The 20,346-nt window shown below is 41.2% G+C and overlaps 2 protein-coding genes across 2 annotated transcripts in view; one reads left to right on the top strand and one right to left on the bottom strand.

The window, feature by feature from the left end:
* Window positions 1-639: 639 nt before the first annotated feature.
* The window catches only part of LOC105381425 (division abnormally delayed protein), a 95,850-nt gene continuing 76,143 nt past the window's right edge, over window positions 640-20,346 (bottom strand). The window contains exons 6-9 of the mRNA XM_038108095.2: window positions 5,979-6,220; window positions 5,178-5,304; window positions 2,768-2,939; window positions 640-2,468 (exon numbers count right to left, since the gene is read on the bottom strand). Of these exons, the coding sequence (XP_037964023.2) occupies window positions 2,332-2,468; window positions 2,768-2,939; window positions 5,178-5,304; window positions 5,979-6,220 (678 nt within the window). The 3' untranslated portion in view covers window positions 640-2,331. The remainder of the gene's footprint in view (window positions 2,469-2,767; window positions 2,940-5,177; window positions 5,305-5,978; window positions 6,221-20,346) is intronic.
* LOC125489557 lies at window positions 13,276-16,474 on the top strand. The gene is made up of 2 exons (XM_048625610.1): window positions 13,276-16,073; window positions 16,113-16,474. Exon 1 carries the CDS (start codon window positions 13,342-13,344, stop codon window positions 15,970-15,972), a length of 2,631 nt encoding a protein of 876 aa, XP_048481567.1. The 5' UTR covers window positions 13,276-13,341; the 3' UTR covers window positions 15,973-16,073; window positions 16,113-16,474.

Below are 20,346 nucleotides of genomic sequence, written 5' to 3'. Positions count from 1 at the left end.
CCCAGGGGGTCGCGACCCACAGGTTGAAAAACACTGGTTTAGAGTAAGTGGTGCGTAAAACTCGGATCCTAGCGTTTGAGACAAACGACTGCTCCTGACTTATGACCTAATAGTAACTCTACACCTACGTCTGAAAGCTAGGTTACTAATGTTCCTCCTTTATTATTTTACTTTTACCTGTTGTGTTGTGTTACTAACTTATAATGTGCATGCTATAATGATGCATTTTATATTGCATAAGTTTGAAGCTCTATAAAGTGTCTCTGTTAAACAGTTTCTAAGCACTATTGATACACGGATGGATATTTATTGATGATAATTACTTAATACTTAAATTATGTTAGAGATGATGAAAATGTACCTACCTAGGTAAGTAAACTTTGGTTGTTTCATTTCGATATCCTAGGTAGAACCTGACCAATATTCCTAATGATTTACATAATATTTTTCTAATATTTTGTGGCCATCCAGGAACAAAAATAAATTTTTGTTCATTTTCCTAGAATCGCAGTAAATTTTTGGATCAATATTTTCTGAATAATGGTTTATATTACCATAATGTATTATGTATTTGTACATAATTTGCTACTTTACTAATTTATAATTCTTACTATTTTCAAATCAAATGAAACAACGACATATTTATGTTACAGAGTTTATTTCAAGATATACTCAGATATAACAGCAATTGATTCAATCACACTCATCGCTTCAACAATATTTACAATAATAATATATTCCGGGAATTATTAAAATTAATTATAATTATCAACATACAATACAATCCATTTTAGAAATATGTTAGCCATATTTTTGGAGCTGTAGTGTAGTTATGGGAAAGAATATGAAATACACGATAAAACATTAAAATACATCTCGTATGAACAATATAGTAAAATACATAGGTAATATGTAAACTTTGTGCTAAATTGTCTATTACAGAAGTCAAGATTTGAAAACATATTTTACTTTCGAGAGAAAGAAGAAGAAATATATAAAAAATACCTAGGTGTTTGGATAGGTACACAAAGTTTCTATTTCAGAGTCAGCTTGGACATGCGTTCACCGCTGGTTCACCGTCACGGTTCACAATCCACACATTTGACATGTCTATTCCATTTCCCGGATAAATAATTCATATCTCACTGGTCCACACTCGCCGCGGCATCCCGGTATCATCTAAATACATTTACAGAATCTCCCACACTTCCACCATTACATGATGGCAAATATTATATTAAATTTCTATCGTTTAAAGCAATTTACAAATCATTATAGTACTCCTATTTTGTTTGATTCTGGCTTATAAAAGTAACTAGTATATGTTTCTAATTTATTTAGAACTGATAGAAACCTTGCAGAAGAGTAAAATATTGTACAGCTCTATAGTATGTACCAACCTATATTTACCAGATAGTTAACTATGTATGTGGCAGGTAAGTATATAAATAAAGCAGTACATTCATTGAAATAGGCCTTGTACATGGAGTTAACTGGTATCTAAATAGTGATAAAATGTTACATTTGTATTTTGCTTAATTTATTTTTTTATTATTACTTACCTAATCCTAATGCACTTTGCAAACAAATACAATAAATATGAAAGGTCTGTATTTCAGTGCATGAACTAAATTACTTAATTTGTATCACATAATATAGATAGAATAATAATATATTGTAGAACTTAATTAGGTAATATAAATTAATATTCGTAATATTAATATGGCAACAAAATAACATTTACTAGCTAAGCACCTAGACTTGTTGTAGGTTAAAAGGTATTTACATCTCTGTACACTCAATTCTTATTTTCAGATATCACTTTTGCCTAAACATTACTAAAACTTCAATTTATTGCCAATCAGCTAATACCTAACGATATTCTCGTTTTAAATAAATACAATACTTCAACTATAATGTCAATAAAATTATATAAATCGTTTAAAAACTTTAAATGCAGATAAGTGAACATTGTAAAGATTTTCCGATAGATCGACATCAAGGTCTAAATTATCTACAAAACGAAGTAAACAAAGTGATATGTAGTGAGTACATTGCAGACTTCATTTAAAATAGTTGTGATAAATGCGTGAAATTATACACAGGTTTAACATTATGCTGCATGAGAACGAGATTCGGCGTTCAGTTGATGTGCTGACGGAAGCATGAAGTGCACATGTTCACGTCTCCATGAGGACTAGCGGCGGAGTGGCCCGCACTCGGACGCGGCGGCGCGAAGTTGCACTAAGTTCATAACTCAAGTCCGGCGACACTTTACACTGATATGGGACTAGGCGCTCGGCCTTAGTGGAAAGTTCTAGAGCCTGGCTCTTAGGTGAGGGTCCGGCTGAGGGCGGCGAGGAGGGCCAGGGTGCAGGCGGCGGCGAGCGGGGCGGGCGCTGCGCGGGACCCGGCCACCTTCGGCTCACTCGCGTCGATCGGGTAGTTCCTTGTGCGCGTGTCTCCTTCTGTCATGAAAAAAAACATTTACCTATGTAGTAAACTAAGTAAACCAAACATTTTAACTTTGGCTGGACAGTGGACTAAAATGACTGCCATAACAAAGTACAAAAAGCGAGTTTTATCTTCTTCATACTATCGTGAAGTCCTTCAGCCGATCTCTGATTAGCGCCAGTCTCAGGCATACCTGGAATTTCATTGCTCGAAAAAGTGTTCTCAAACGAAGTACCTACAGCTAAAAAGGTCTTATTTTCTTATTTATAGAGATAAACTAGAGTTCCCTCGTAAAAAGAGCAGCAACACATACCGATGCCGTGTCCGGAGCCCTCATCGCCCGAGCCCTCCGCGTCGTAGTCGTCGTCAGCGCTGCGGCCGGAGCCCGAGCCCTCGCCCCCCGCCCCGTCCCCGTCCCCCGCCTCGTCCCCCTGCATGAACGACTCCGCCACCGGCGCGCCACCCGACGTGTGCGAGATCAACACCTGGTGGAGGAAGGAAGGGTAGATGGATGCTGGAGTTTTGTGATATCAGGGATGGTTAAAGCAGTTTGCAAGGTACGCACTGGAGCAAATTCGTTTGATTTCTGTTCAAAAGCTAAATCATTTCTTGAATTCTAACTAGGTATTCGTTCGCAAAAAACAAGCCCATTCATTACAAACATTTCCAACGACACCTTTTTAGTATTAACCCCAGAAAGGGTTTCAATAGGGTCATTTCGCAGCAAGAAGTCTAATAATCACTTGAATATTCCTAAAAGCTCATAATTTATCTCTTTTGAGTCTCACAACTACTGTGAACTAACCATATTTACACTAATAGCTGGGCCGACCGGTATGCTAATACGTCGATCCTTAAACCCGTCATCTGGTTGGATTGTGTAGAATTTTTATCATAATTTTATGTATCTACTACATTATCTCGCTAGACCGCGCGGTGTAATTAATTAGTCTGGCTTCTACAAGAAACTCGTGAATGCAAAAGCTGATGTCCGTACAGGCGGCCTATCTGATGTATCATCAAATAGCTATTAAATATGGCATGTAGATTACTTATTCTGATCAACGAAGATCGCTGTCTAGGATCTCTAGGTTGTCGGCTACGATAGGTTTTTTTTGAATTTCTCATCGCAGCCTTAGAAAGTAACCTTTCCCATAACCTTTCCGTAGTTTCAGGATAATATCTGAGATAGCGGGTGTCACATTGAACCATACACCTGAAACTTTCAGGTATATGGTTTGACATCTGATAGATAGAGATCGATAATGTATACTGTTGCAAAATACCTAAGCCTAAACAAGTAGTACTCATAATATTCTAGTTATGCTTCTAACAAAGCTCGTCTATCATCGCATTGGCTTCGTCTCAGCATCGTCAGTTATAAAATAATATGCCAACAAATTGCTTGCAAGCTTGTAACTCGTTAAAGTGACACCCGCTATCTCAGATGGCTCTTGCCGCCTCGTCATTATTGACTACATATCGGGGCGACGCTGTAATGAAATGACATTATGCAATAAGGCCGGCTAGTTTGTCACTGTCATGGTCAGTGTGGAGAAGCTTTACCTACGTCAATACTAGCTAATCACAGGAAATAGTCGTAGATTAAAAGCTACAAATGAGGAAAGCCCTTTTTATTTCAGCTGCCGATAATCGATGTGGGAATAATTACCAGCTAAAAGTAAAGCAATTAGTAATCGTTTAGCTTACAAGCCGAAGTTATTAGCCCGTAATTGCTTACTAGGCAATATTTCTTATTCATTATATACCATAATTACCCACCGAGTTTTACTTAAGTACCAAATCCAATAATAACTATTATGACTGTAACTGTATGGTTATAAAATTAAGTATGTTCTATTAATAAATTCCTGACCCAAAGGAGCTATAAGTAATGTGTACTACTTGACAAAAAAAAGTGTGTTTAGGTGGATGGAAATCAAGCAATCCAGTCCGAGCTGGATTCATAACAATAATAGGATCCATCTTAAAATAAAAATATTTTTTAACTAAGTAACTTCTTCCTGGGCGTGCCTAGCCAACTATAATATCTCAGAGCTTTTCATTTCAAGAAGCTTTAGCTTTTGCCGGATTTCGCGATGCATCACTTTAAAAGGTTTTGCGGCGAGTTTTCCAAGTTAAAAGGTATAACGTTAGCACCTATGTCCAGGCCCTAAACTAAATTATCTCCACACCAAACGCTCTTTAACATTAATATTTGTTATTTAATATTTAACACTCGTGAAGGACAGCCAGCTCTGAACGTTCCAGTGGGTTACATTACATTAGTAACAACTACACTCACAACAATGAAAAAGTTCCAGTGAGAAAAGCACCCGATTATTCCTAAAATCACCAATATATATATTTATATATTTAACAGCACATTAGAATAACAACCAAAAACGTAAGTACATATTTGTGAACATGATTTATTTATGTCAATGAATCCGACAATCAATTTTAAAACATAATGTATAATATGGTTGATATTTGCAACACGGGTTGAGAAGGACAACAGATGTCGACTGATGATGATGATGATACTAATTCAGAAGAGTAAATAAAAACTGTCTGAAGAAAAAAAAAAAAAAAAAAAAGTACATATTATGATCAAATTTTAATTAAATCTAAATAAAAATAAGTAAATAATCATCATCACTTAGTTGGAACTTTTTCATTGCTAGCGAGTGTATAAGTGAAAAACTGCAAAAAAACCGTACCTGTCTGGCCTGTCGCAGCCTGTCGGCGAGCACGGCGACCTGCGGGTCCTGCGGCGCGCCGCCGGCCACCTCCGGGTTGTAGCGCTGGTCGCTGAGCGACGAGGACGCCACCAGCGCCTTGGTGTACCTGAATAGAGACCAGCTGTTTGTAGGCGGCTGAAGGGCGAGGGAGAGGTTATGGAAATCAAAGTTACGGAGCTCACAGAACTGCGGCTCTTTCTCGTACCGATTGTAAGACAGCTTTCGTTGTCTTTCGCTTTGTTTTTCGTAAAGCCAGAGTCACCCCCCTGTTGGGAATGCGTGGGCTAGATCGAGCGAAAGATTTAATTATACTCATACAGCTTTGTAATCAACAAGTACCTTAGTTATGCGAACACCAATTGGAACAGTTAAACCAGATTTAAATTTTAATTGAATTTCATGGAAACGAAGCGCAAATATTTCATTAAGCTCCACATTTTCCGGCGAAAACTACGAGGTACTTGCATTGCATGGGCAAGATAAACTTTATCTACCCGCACATACCTACGTGATTACAAATTTTTGGGAACACAAAATTTATTATCCTATGTAAAAGTTTCAGAAAAAACACATTTAACGGTTTGTTATATAGTTACGTAAGTTACGTTAGAAGTAAGTAGTTACACATTCGTTTTTCTATAACCGTCACATGATGATGACTGACGCTTTGATGAACAGGCAATTGACTAGAGCTGGCCGTCATTTCGTCGCAGAAAATATAATGCTGTTGATAAGCTATACGGCTACACCACTCTAGGAGGCTAAGAAACCCACACTTACATGCCAACACTATCTCCATTCCAGCAGCCCTCATTATCCTCATCAGCCAGATCCTCATCACACAAGCTATCGGCGGCGGCCGCGAACAGCTTCTTGTTGGCAGCCAGGGTGGCGGCGAACTGGAGCAGCTGGGTGTCGGGAGGGGGGGCGCGGAGGACGTCGCGGCGCGAGGGGGGGGAGGTCACGTGCGGCGCGGAGTGAGGGTCTGCCGTGGTGGACGGGGCGCCGCACTCTTGACGCACCTGCAGGGGAATGGGAACGGTTAGTCATCATCATCACGACCCATCAAGTCCCCAGGGGCACAGGTCTCCTTCCAGTGAAGGTCTAGTCCACGCTGGCCTAGTGCGGGTACATAAATGAGGCTATTGGAAGCATAGGTTTGGTCAGCACTGCCGAATGTAAGCTAAAATCCAAAATTCGCATAGGAAGGTGACTAAAGATTTTTAGGGTCGGTCTTCTCATTATCGTATCGTTGACAAATAAAAGAGCGTGACTATACATATAGGGTAGATAGGTTGGGTCGGTAACATATAAGTACAATTAATTTTTCGCATTAATATAACCGAAATATTCGAATCAGTACCTAACTTAGCATTTCACACAAACTCCATCAATCTAAACGTGGCACCTAAAGCTAAAGCTCTTTCAGCGTATGTTTTTAATATGAAAATGGCGTTGCTATGTAGAGCAGCCTCAGTCCCGCTGGCAATGATAAATCGTTGTTGAGGCACATTCATTCATACAACACGCGTCATTACCTCACCTGAAAAATGTAAAAGCGACCTGAAAAGCCCAGAACAGGCTTATTTTGCTATCTGGTGTGTCTAATACAATCCGTAAAAAATAAATAAAGGAAAATAATTCACCAAATGACGTTATTAGCACGCACTATCTAGACTTATTATTATTTCCGATAATAAAACAATTTAAAGCAATTAATTGTCTAAAATATTTATACAATATTACAACAGCTAACAATGAAACATCTAACTTGGTTAGTAAGATGTAATGGTAGTTGACTAAGTGAGTCGGCAACAGCGATATTTCAGCGCAGTTCACGTCGTTATTTGCACAGAAATAGCTGAAAATATGCGCGCACGCAACACTCCCAGCCAGTTTAGATTTAAACTTAACTGTTTATGTGCGGTTTAGGAATTCCTGCTATTTAAATCCCTATTAAGCTTTAATAAGCTCCGCAATCCATTTTGAGTAGGCAGCACCTATATGTATTTGGATATAATTATCTAGAAAGGTAAATAATAAACGCTAATAATTGTTAGCTCATAATTATACTTATTTGAAACCCATTAATATTTAACTAACTTATACAGCTTATTATATCTCCAATGCTATAAATTCATACAGAACTACTTTAAAATTCAATCATATATCCAACGACACGTTTTTGTTCTTTTGTCTCCGGAGCTTCCGACGAAGCTTCCCAAGGACGAAAAAATCTAGATAAATCTAGACTTGATCTTCTCACAGGATAAATGTATCCTAAAACAGTTCGCCCGGAGTGTCGGAGTGAACGGCCGCGGCGACGCGCGAACTACGCAAATAAAACGACGCATGCGCAGCGCAAATAGCGACGCGGTCCTTATTCCAGGCCGCTGGGTTCACATACCGATAGTGATGGCCGGTTTTCCGAAAGAATATTTTATTATTATTCTTGAAAATTTACAGTTAAGTATGTAGGTAACAAGCGTCGCAAAAAGAATAGCCATAGACAAATGTGTATTAGTCTATGGTATAGCCCCTGAAAAACCATTTTTTTTTATCGCACATTCCGTCGATTTCCTTAATAACGTGTAAGTAGTGCATTGATGCAATGATGCTGCAATGTGATTCTGTAAAAAAGTCGTCAAGGACTCATCGACGAATGTCATGTCATGATCATGAGATGTAGGTACCTACTTTGTACAAAATTCAGTGATAAGCCTCCGAATTATTTCTCACAGAACCACCAAGCTGCGCGGAAAATTGGTTTCTCGCGTTGGGCGACGACGATGTTCTGCGAATTTAGAATGGCTTAGGAAACGCTGGGCTGCCCAGAATAACGGTCGGCCACACGATAGGGCCTGTAAGCGTAATTATTTGAAATGAGAACAAAACGATTGCGATATCGTTGACGTGTTTTGAAAGCTTTTTCGTTCCAAGAACCTGATTAGGGGATTAAGATGTCGGAATTAAATATAGTGAAACATGCGAAACACATGAATCAATATTATACCGACTATCTGATCAATCTCTGTTAAAAATAAATGATAACTATATGAAATTGACAAAAAACAGACCTATTGTCAACCTTGTAACATTTTTATATGAGGGATACACAGAGAATATTTCCCCCGTAAGTATATTAAATTAAACATGTAACTAATTACTGAGGGCGACCTTCAAGGCTCATATAATTCATGTTACGGATACTTAGTTTTAAGTTAGGTATATAAGTTAGGTAAATAAGTTAGGTAAATAAGTTAGGTATTAAGTTTTGATTTGTTAGTTATATTTTATTGATTATTGACTCAGTTTACCTACCATTATTGTTGTAATAAACGTTTAGGTACTGAAAATAAATATATGTATAATAAAGAAGTATTATTTTGAGTTATTGTTACGATTGTTACCTATTGTTTTATATTTTATTAAAAGGAATGTTTAGTTTTAAGAAGAAATATGTAATATTATGTTAAGCTTTTTTACTCAATAAACCATGGTGCGGGGGCGCGCTGCCGCGCTAGCATATAAATGGGTGGTACGCCGTAAGCGGCACCTCACTTCGACTCCAGCCGCCCACGCAGCAACAACTGAAGAAATCGAGCATTTTCACTGAATAGGAATTACCCCTAATCCCTCTCAGTTAATGGTCCTACGACGTCGGATCCTGTTGAAAAAGGAACCTGTGAAGAAAGAAAATTGCTGCCTAAGCGTGGGTGGCTGGTTTTACCTACTGTTCCCGAACGAAGAGGGGTCAACGAGCACGGCACCTTGGGGGTCCCAGGGCGACTGTTGGAGGCTGTGCGGACCATTGGGTCAGCCTTCAGCGAGCTGCGACCTTTTGAAGACACCAGGGGGGACCAGTGAAGCTCAACAACACTTACAAACGATTTTTGTTTCTACACGCGCTAGTCGCGGCTCGCGTTGTCACCTTGCGGTGTTAAACGACTCGTGAGTAAACGCCTTCGGGCGGGAGTGACGTACGGACGACGTTACCAGTTGCCTTTTTCAAGGCGACTGTACAGTTCGGCCGAGCCTGTCAAGGTGTGCGAATCCTAGCGGAGGCCCTCTCAGTAGGCACAGCTGACATTGCGGGACATTCCCCCCCGTAATTAGCACTCCGACTAGGCGTATCACCCTCTCACGGTCGGTACCTTACCTTTACCTATCCCGCACGATCCATTCTCCGCTAGAGTAACCCTCGAACGGAGCTGCTAGGGTGTTAGGGACCGTTAGGGCTGGAAGAGCGAAAATCCGAAGACTCCCCCGACTGCAAGATGAGTACTACACGTGAAACAAGAAGAAAAGCGCAAGTCAGAGAGAATGAGAAAAATACTGACGTTGAAAGCGCAGGAAGATTAAGGCCACAAGCGGCCGAAGAAAGAAGCATAATAAACGCACAAGTGAGAGAGAATAAGAACAATACTCACGTTGAATGTGCAAGGTCACAAGCGACCAAAGGCTCGACAAGTACCGAGCAAACTTCAAGCACGGAGCGGACGACAAGTACAGAGCGAACAGCAAGTACAGAGCAATCTGCGAGCACCAAGCACACGTCTAGCACCGAGCGAACAGCGAGCACGAAACCGAGCACTCAAGCAAGGAGTGCGAGAGAGAAAGCGAATAGCACTAATATGCACGAAGTGAGACAGAGAGATTCTTCATTAGGTACGGTGGTTAACCGTGCGGTTAATAAGAAGCCGGGCTCCCGAGCATCTTCGTCATCTAGCAAGAAGCGTGCCTTTCTCGAGGCGCGTCTCGAGTTGGAGAAGCGAGAGAAAGAAAAAGCAGAGGCCGCCGCGGCACTAGCCAGAACGAGAATGGAGCTGATAGAACTGGAAGAGCGAGACTCAAGCGACCTGAGCGACATAGAGGGCAACGATGACCTAGTTTCTCAGTGGGTGCACAAGTCCATCCAGTCCAAGCCGGTCTCCGAGGCAGTACGCACGAATCATCATGAAGACTACTTCGAGCCACGGAGGAAGGAGCGGCAGAGTGACGCCGCCGTCCTTGCGAGCGCTATCGCAGACGCAATGAAAAGCGTGACTCGATCGGCGCCGACTACAGCGCCACGATACATAAACGAACTACACCGTTTCGACGGAAACCCCGGCGAATGGATTCCGTTCCGCGCCACATACGAAGATACCGAAAAATACTTCAGCGAATCAGAAAATATCGCTAGATTAAGAAAATCCCTGTTCGGTCAAGCACGAGACGCCGTGAAGTCACTATTATACACGAACGCACCGCCTCAAGAGATACTCAAGTCATTAGAGCGACGATTTGGAAAGCCACTGCATCTTATCAAAAGTGAGATAGCGGCGATCAACAGAATACCGCCTATGACTGCCGACATCAAGGGCATTGGCGTGTTTGCGAGTACCGTGGCCAACAGCGTGAACACTATCAAACAACTGAATAGAACGGACTACCTATACTCGAACGACGTGTCCGAGAGAATAATCGACAAAATGAATATGATGGTTAAATTCCGATGGTACGAATACTGGTCATTAAATGATCAGCAACCTATTTTATTGGCGCTATCGGCATTCTTAAATAGAATAGCGGACCAATTCGAAGCATATGATTGCACGCCGACTACCTACAAGTCATTTCAACCGAGCATTCAAAGGAAAACTACGACGTAATATGGTACACGCAACTCGGGAAGAAAGCGAATACAGCGGCGACGAATCATCTACCTACTCATACAGCGAGGAAGAAGAAGACAGCGAAACAGAGATAGTAGCTACTGCCACCCACGAGACACTGAAGTGCAAACTATGCGGAAAAGACGGGCACACGTTAATTAAATGCCCTCAGTACGAGAAAGCAAGCACTCAAGAAAGATGGGAAATAGTGAAGAGAATCAAAGTATGTTTCCGCTGCCTGAGACAAAATCATCGTAGCCCGACCTGCCGGGCCAAGCCATGCGGCAAAGACAACTGTCCGGGACGACACCACGTGACACTGCACCGTGACAAACCGAAACCTGTCGAAAAAGATGACGCCAACAAGATCGTATCCGTGAACCACATAAGCGCGACGCGTGCATACCTAAAGATAGTTCCAGTGGAGATATCTGGACCACAGGGCACCACGAGAGTCACCGCACTGATGGATGAAGGATCAACCGTAACCCTCTTGTTAAACGAAGTCGCTGATAAAATCGGAGCGCAAGGACCCACCGAAGAGCTATCTATCGAAGGAGTGGGCGGCCACCGCATGAAAAGCACCGATTCAATGCGTTTAAAATTACGCATAAAAGGCCAGTTCACACGCGAATATCACGATATGGACACCCTGACGATCGGACAACTGAACCTCGCCACACAAGCCGTCTATAAAGAAGACTTAGAAAACTGCCCACACTTGGCATGTATAGCGGATCAGCTGACATACGACCGAGAGCGGCCTAGTCTATTAATAGGACAGGACAACTGGCACTTAATCGTGTCTCGCGAGTTAAAGGCAGGAAAAACGACGAAACCTGTGGCCTCACTTACCAAGCTAGGGTGGGTGCTACACGGGTGTCATAGCCATGAAGCGAAACCGGTCAAGTTCGTGAACCACATACACAGTCAGAGCGAAGAAAAAATCGAAACGTTGATAAAGGAGCATTTCAGTCTCGATTCGTTAGGCATCTCGCCTAAACGACCGGCCAGCGACCCCGAGCAACGAGCACTTATGTTGTTAGACAAAACTACGAAACGTCTACCTGAGGGAAGGTTCGAATGCGGGCTGCTATGGCGCAAAGATGACGAAATCATGCCAAACAACAAGGAGAGCGCACTACGCCGACTGAAAGGCATCGAACGTAAAATGAAAAAGGATGAAGCATTCAAAATAAGCTACAAAAAACAAATAGACAACTTACTAGCAAGCGGATACGCCGAACCGGTCACAAGCGCACCCACTACGCCGAGAGCTTGGTATTTACCACATTTCGCCGTAGTACACCCACAGAAGGGCAAGATGCGACTGGTATTCGATGCAGCCGACCGATCACACGGCAAGAGCCTGAACGACGCATTATTAAGTGGGCCAGACTTGCTACAGTCCTTATTTGGCGTCTTGATACGCTTCAGAGAGGGACCTATAGCCGTCGCAGCCGACATAAAAGAAATGTTCCTCAGAGTGGCCATGCGAGAAGAGGACCGCGATAGTCTACGCTTTTTATGGCGCGAGAAAGAGACGGAAGAGCCACGAGAGTACCGTATGAAAGCACTCATATTCGGCGCGTCATCGTCCCCCTGCTCGGCGATATATGTGAATTAAAAAAATTAAAAAACCGACTTCAAAAAACCACTAAAATGTAAGAAATAATTTAAGGTTTACACAAATTCTACTCGTATGAGACAGTACAAATATACCTAAGCAGGAACTGTTCTTTTTTGATGTTGGTGCGGTGACAAAGTAATCTGAAGAAATATGGCACCAACTTCAAAAAAGAACAGTTCCTGCTTAGGTATATTTGTACTGTCTCATACGAGTAGAATTTGTGTAAACCTTAAATTATTTCTTACATTTTAGTGGTTTTTTGAAGTCGGTTTTTTAATTTTTTTAATTATTATTTTATTTAATAGTTTTTAGTTTATTTGTAATAATTTTCAATCAAAAGTAAGGTGCAAATGATACCAAAATGTCCTACTAATCAATACGAATCATTCAAGCCTAAACACGAAGTAGTTGCTATATACCGTTGAGGAGTTCCCCTGACTGCCTTCCGTTTCCATCATCAGATCAGCTCAAGGTCACCATCATATTTTTTTGTTATAAGAACTATATTTACGTTCTTAATTTCATTAGAATCGGTTAATATATGCCCAAAATTGAAATTCATACTCTGTTTTTACCCCTTTACCCACCCTTGGGGGTGAGATAAAATTCTGAAAAAAAAATGGGACCACCTGGAAGCTCAACCCAATATAACAAAAAAAGAATTTTAAAAATCGGTTCATAAACGGCGGAGTAATCGGTGAACATACATAAAAAAAAATATAAAAAAAAAAAAAAAAAAAGATCCCGACGAATTGAGAACCTCCTCCTTTTTTTGAAGTCGGTTAAAAATAAGAACGCGAAAGAGTTCGAAAACACGCACCCAGAAGCCGTACGCGCCATTGAACGATGCCACTATATGGATGACTACCTACAGAGTTTCAAAACCGAAGCGGAGGCACAAAAAACCGCTCAAGAAGTAGATCAGATCCACAAACACGGCGGTTTCGAGTTACGCGGCTGGGCAAGCAACCGATCAACCGTTATACAACAATTACAGACGGTTAAACCCGAAGAACAGGTTAAAATCGGTCAAGACGGACAAACAGAGAAAACACTCGGAATGTTATGGAACATCGGTAAAGATACACTTCAATACACACTGAACTTGAGAAACACGCCCCGTGACGTCATCGATGGCACACGCCCGCCTACGAAGCGTCAAGTTACGAGCGCCGTCATGTCAGTGTTCGACCCGCTAAACATAGCCACGCCCGTCCTCATACAAGGCAAGAAGTTAATTCAACACTTGTGGCGTGAAGGAATTAGCTGGGATGAAGAGATACCCGAACGATACATAGCCGACTGGAAAGAATGGATACAAGGCCTAGAACAGCTGCAGAGCCTTCACATCCCTCGTTGCACATTTTCTTGTGACGAGGGGGAGATGCACACATTCGTAGACGCCAGCGAAACTACATATGCTGCGGCTACCTACTGGAGGACGACTCAAGATGGAATACCTACCGTGAGACTGGTCGCCGCAAAAGCACGCGTAGCGCCACTGAAAATAACTTCAATACCGAGACTAGAATTGCAAGCCGCGCTACTGGGCTGCCGACTAGCATCCAACGTAGAGAACGAAAATTCAGCAAAAGTCACGAGGAAATACTATTGGTCCGACTCACGAACAGTGTTAGCGTGGATAAAATCAGACCCGCGCACTTTCAAACCGTTCGTGGCACACAGACTGGCGGAAATCGAAGAGCTAAGCAAAACCACCGAATGGAGATGGGTGCCGACTAACGAAAACGTAGCCGATGACGCCACACGACGAGCGCCTCGAGAATTCGACCCCAATCACCGTTGGTTCAATGGCCCAGCCTTCCTGAAAAACCCACCAACTAAGTGGCCAGTGGACCGGAGCGAGCCCTCGCCCGTCCCAGCGGAAGAAAATAAAAAGACTGTCGCAGCGATAAAAGTCGTACATACAGAAATACCTAACCCACAGAGATTCTCCAAATGGACACGCTTACTGAGAGCCACTGCACGCCTATTACAGTGTGTCGACGTGTTCAAGCAACTCCTGAAACATGAAAAGGTCACCGCAATCAAGCGCACCGTGAAAGACAGTACGTGGCGAAAATACGATAAGAAGAAACAATCACGCCCGTCACCGCTCACCGCGCCCGCGTTAACCCACCGTACCTACCTACCTATTCAGCCTGAATACCTACAATCGGCTGAAAATCTGCTCATAAAAACAGTGCAAAGAGAAAGCTTCAACAACGAAATAAAGTGCATAACAAATAACAAACCACTAGAAAAAGACTCTCGCTTGAAGCGATTATCACTGAAAATCGCTGAAGATATCCTGAAACTGGACACGAGAATATGTGCCGCCAACTGCATAAGTGACACATATAAACACCCCGTAGTGCTAGACGGAAGACACAGAATAACAAAGTTGCTCGTCGCTCATTACCACAGCAAGTTCAATCATGGCAACATTCACACCATAATGAATGAGATTCGCCAAAAGTATTACATAACTTCGCTCAGAGCTATAGTCAAGACCACCGCTCGAGAGTGCCAATGGTGCAGAACCCACAAAACTGCGCCACTGACGGCACCAATCGGTGATTTACCCGCTGAAAGGTTAACCCCGTACCAGCCGCCGTTCACATACACGGCCGTCGACTACTTCGGTCCGCTAACCATTACAGTGGGCCGAAAGACTGAAAAACGCTGGGTAGCTCTATACACGTGCATGACAACACGCGCTGTACACTTGGAAATAGCCACCTCATTGACCGCCAACGACATGATACTCACACTAAGAAGATTCGCGGCGAGGCGAGGCATGTGCTCTGTACTCTACAGTGATAACGGCGGAAACTTCGTACGTGCAAACTCAGAACTGAAAACTGAATTCGAGAAACTGAAAGACCTAGCTGGCGAAAAAGGCATAAAGTGGAAATTCATACCGCCCGGAGCTCCTCATATGGGCGGTACGTGGGAACGATTGGTCCGCACAGTAAAAACCGCACTGTACGCGACCCTGAAAGAAAGACAACCACGTGAAGAAGTGTTACATACACTGTTATTAGAGGCTGAACATCTGGTTAACTCACGACCACTAACACCACCAAGCCTAGATCCAAATGAAGAAGAGAGCTTAACGCCTAACCACTTTTTAATTGGCCGATCGAACGGTTGTCCACGCATCGGCGATTTCGATGAAAACACCTTGATAGGTACACCCACGTGGAGAACAGTGCAATACCTAACTGACACGTTCTGGAACCGCTGGCTGAAAGAATACTTACCTACACTGTCACCGAGGCCGAACACTGAAAACCATCCTGAAAACCTGAAACCCGGTGACATTGTGTTGATAGTCGACTCGAACTTACCAAGAGGAGTCTGGCCTAGAGGCGAAATAATGACTATACACCCAGGCCCAGATGGCAGGACGAGAATCGTAGATGTCCGAACAGTTGCTGGAACGCTGAGAAGACCCATAACAAGACTCGTGAAGATCACCTGAAAAGGAAGTACCGTCTCATACGTGTGGTGCTCAGTACTCATCTTCGCACGAGGGGGAGAACTGTTACGGATACTTAGTTTTAAGTTAGGTATATAAGTTAGGTAAATAAGTTAGGTAAATAAGTTAGGTAAATAAGTTAGGTATTAAGTTTTGATTTGTTAGTTATATTTTATTGATTATTGACTCAGTTTACCTACCATTATTGTTGTAATAAACGTTTAGGTACTGAAAATAAATATATGTATAATAAAGAAGTATTATTTTGAGTTTATGTTATAAAAGAATTCTTTTATGTTATTGTTACGATTGTTACCTATTGTTTTATATTTTATTAAAAGGAATGTTTAGTTTTAAGAAGAAATATGTAATATTATGTTAAGCTTTTTTACTCAATAAACCATGGTGCGGGGGCGCGCTGCCGCGCTAGCATATAAATGGGTGGTACGCCGTAAGCGGCACCTCACTTCGACTCCAGCCGCCCACGCAGCAACAACTGAAGAAATCGAGCATTTTCACTGAATAGGAATTACCCCTAATCCCTCTCAATTCAAGAGTCTTCATTTATTCTTATTCTTAATGATTATAATAATTACTGCCGTTGGACACTTTAAGGGACTTTAATTGAAACAAACATTTTGCTAAAATTATCTAAGCATTAAAGAACAAAATTTATTTTGTTTTCATTTACAAAAGACGGTAATTTAATCTGTCACTTTGTAAATTAAAAAGTTGTGATTTGTTTAAGGGATGGGGTAAGTGTTGTAGCTTTTACTTACAGAAAGTGGGTCAGGCCCCGGGGGTGGGGGCGCGGGGTTATTGTAGCGGGGGGAGAGGGTTATAAGAAAACTTTTATACTACTCGCTGACATCTGTCCGCTACAAATGTCTCCTAGATAGCAAACTGGAGCTATCAATTTCAGAACTCAATGTTTCTACTTTCTTTGCAAGTCAGTGAGTAGGTATAGCAATTCAATAATTACAACTGCTTTAATAAGGTACTTATGTAAGATGTTAACAGACTGTAGGTTTCAGGAACGGAGTAGTGTAAATTTATAATCTCATGACAAGGTCGATTATATGTATGACTGTGATTTGATAATAACAATGGTAATAAAAAGTTATTTTATATTGATAGGCAGGCGGATATAGCACTAAGATCAGATGTACAATGTGATCATGACATAAAATTATCGACTTTACGAAAGTATAAGCCTTTAATATTAGGTCCAATTTGATGGATCAAGTCGAGTGGTCGGTCGATAGTGTGCGCGGGCGCGCGCGTGGGCCGCCGTGGCCGTAATTAATAATAAGAGATCAACAGTCGAAAGTGTTGTCGCAATCGTGTCGTGTGTAAAAAAATAGAATAGGTGATGTGGTGAAACATTAGGTCGACGTACTTAGCTGAATTTGTAGAATGTCGGATCTTATTATTAAGTTTAGAGTTTCCTGCTCCCTCTTATTTTCTCTAGTTAACTATTTGTCGCTTTCAGAATTTGTAATTTAGCAGATGTATTGCAATGAATAATTTGTAGAAATAATTTTCTGGCAGTTTCAGCTTCTGACTGATCTTTAACAATCAAATGTAGCTGTTAAAAAAATACTTCAAAAAACTGCTGTTAGTATACATGCTGTATAGGATCATTATAATCTGCAAGTCTGCAAGTGAAACGTCGCAAATGTCGCTACACGCTCGGAGCGCAACAAAACTGCTAACTTTATATTTAAACATCCGCTAACAACGACAAATGCACTCGGAATTCTCCATTTATTATGGACGGACTATTCGCGACTCAATTTTACTACGCGCGCTGAATGAAGCCAAACGTAGCTATAGATTCACAGAGTATGAAAATATATTACCCTCCTTCTGTTGCAGCCCGGTCGATGGTAATAGATTCTAAATTGAATGTTGAATGTTTCTTATGCTGGCACTCCATCACATATTATATTTTTATGCTGCTATAAAATAGAGGTTCATAATATAAACCCTCGTGCTCTTAGGCATTGACACATTCGTAGCTGAAAGTGCCGCAGAAGTCGTAAAAAAACCGGCCTTTAAAACCTAGTTGTGCCTATTGCATCTCGCAATAAAATGAGCATTACCCTGCTGACACTCGTCGAATAGGTCTAGGGTCACTCTACATATATGACGAGAAACGAAGGTGCGCGAGCCACGACTCTATATTGTTGTATTAAACCTGCACGACAGCTCTAGTTCGTTCGTTTTTCGTCAGTATAGAGTAACCCTCCTGGCATTTGGCGTGTGTCGTCCAATTAGCACCGAGGACAGACGGACAGACTCGCGTCCCAGTCAGCAGCAGTTAGCGCGACAATAAACGGACGTCCGATCCCGGCCTATGAAGCTATGAACGGATGAATTACCAGCGGTTGGATGCACAGAGAACTACGCATAAATATATGTATATAGAATAAGAGATATACTTATTTCTACATATCTAAAAACACACACGAGCAATGAAAACGCTCCAATTACCAAATTACTCCTAAACGGAAAAGGCTAGCGTCTGCAATATTGAGTCACTTAATATGCCAAGTAAAACGTTATTTAATATTTTATCAAATTCTAAATGAAATGTTTGAAAAAAATTGGTGTCGTTATTTATTTTTGTTACAAGCACTGGGATTAATGTCTACATCTATATAGATGTAAGTAACAAACGCTAGATTAGTTAGCTCTTTGTAGAGATGTGAGGCTCATTAGTAGCAGCTTATGAGACCTAAGTGGCTCGTGTCCACGAACTACCGACTACTGAGAAGACTGCGCTAGTTAAAAACTGAAATAAAAGCCTGAAATGGATTAAATTTTTCATATTTCTTAAAAAACAGTGTTTTAAAAATGAAATATTAATGAGAAATACTTTTATAAAACACATTTCAAAGCGATGCGAATCTTGAAAGCTTCATACGCTTCATTTTAGCTACTAGATGATTCCTGTGACGTTCTACATAAGTTTTACGGTTTTAAAGACTTCCCATATTGAAATTGTAACGATTTTGTTATGAGTCGTGTCCAATGAAATATAATTAATCGGCGATCATCGCAACTAACAAGAACAATGTAGAGAAAGAGAAGACCGCAAATCTAAAATGGCAAACAGCACATTTATTTTTCCAAACAAACAAAAAGCACAATGCTGTAACCACAATAGCGTGTGTGGTGTAGACGGCGGCGGCGGTGTATGGGTCTAAAAATTCTGCCCCAGCCCACGCGTCGCGGCCTCGGAACAATAACTCACGGAGATTATCTTCGGACTATTAGTTTTTATGTATTTATTATACTTTCGTCGTAAACTTTTAAAATCTTTCTATCAAATCGAAACTTTGCTCCGACTCACTATTCGATTTCCTAAATGTTGCGCTCGCTGTAACGATGGAAGGTTTGCAAGAAATCTTACTCAGTGTTTTGATTTGCGTAACCGACCAATATATATTCTATCCTATAGCTGTGATTTTATAAATCAATGAGTTGATAAAACATAACACTTTTATGTCTCAAGATAACGATCGATAAAAATGATTTATTTCCAAAACTCAAACGCCACTTTCGAATTAAAAAGTTATTTAACTTCTTTGATAATATACCTCTAACATCTTAATATTTAATAACTTTTGCTTAAGTACTCTTTCTAGTTAATCAAAAAGCCATTACGGCCGGTAGCCGGGGAAGCCTCTATCGCAGCTATAAAGAGGTTTTAGAAGTTCAATAAATAATTGGTATGAGGCAGTAAATAAATAAATAAATCTTGTTCGATGGCGCTCTCGCTGCAGTCAGACTGCTGCGCCTACGCAGCCTCTCGACTCGGGAAGGTTTATAAGAGCAATAGAAAGTTTATAATACTTAAATATAAAAATTAGCTCTTGCAAATCATTCTTACTATTTTTAATTGCACCTATTAGATACGTATATGTTTAATTTATGCGGCATTTTTAAACCTACATAGGCAGGCATATTCTTCCACCCAAAGGTTCTCTGAAAGGAATTAATTTTAGTGATAAGATCACCCTTTCTGTTCTGTTTTTGTGTAGGTACTTACAAAACAATCATAAGTGATGTAATTTTGTGTACTTTATTTACCTAATTGAATTCGCAGGTTTCCTGTATGTGTCTCGGAGCGGGCGCGTGGGAGGCCCTTGTCGTTGCGAACTGATCAAATATGATTTATACTGCACTTTGTGCCGTATTCAACATAGACCGACTCATCCCTTCATCTTCTATGGGATTCGAACTTGTGAAAGCTCCGCGCGTGGGCCGATGACATCGCACAGTCCACGACGGAAACTTGATCAAACTACGGCTATGTAATGATGTATTGCGATGTTTTCTCTTACTTATTGGACTAGAGAGGTGAGTATG

This window comes from Plutella xylostella, chromosome 15 (genome assembly GCF_932276165.1).
Source record: "Plutella xylostella chromosome 15, ilPluXylo3.1, whole genome shotgun sequence".
Lineage (NCBI taxonomy): Eukaryota > Metazoa > Arthropoda > Insecta > Lepidoptera > Plutellidae > Plutella > Plutella xylostella.
This window is presented reverse-complemented; position numbering and strand designations above follow the sequence as displayed.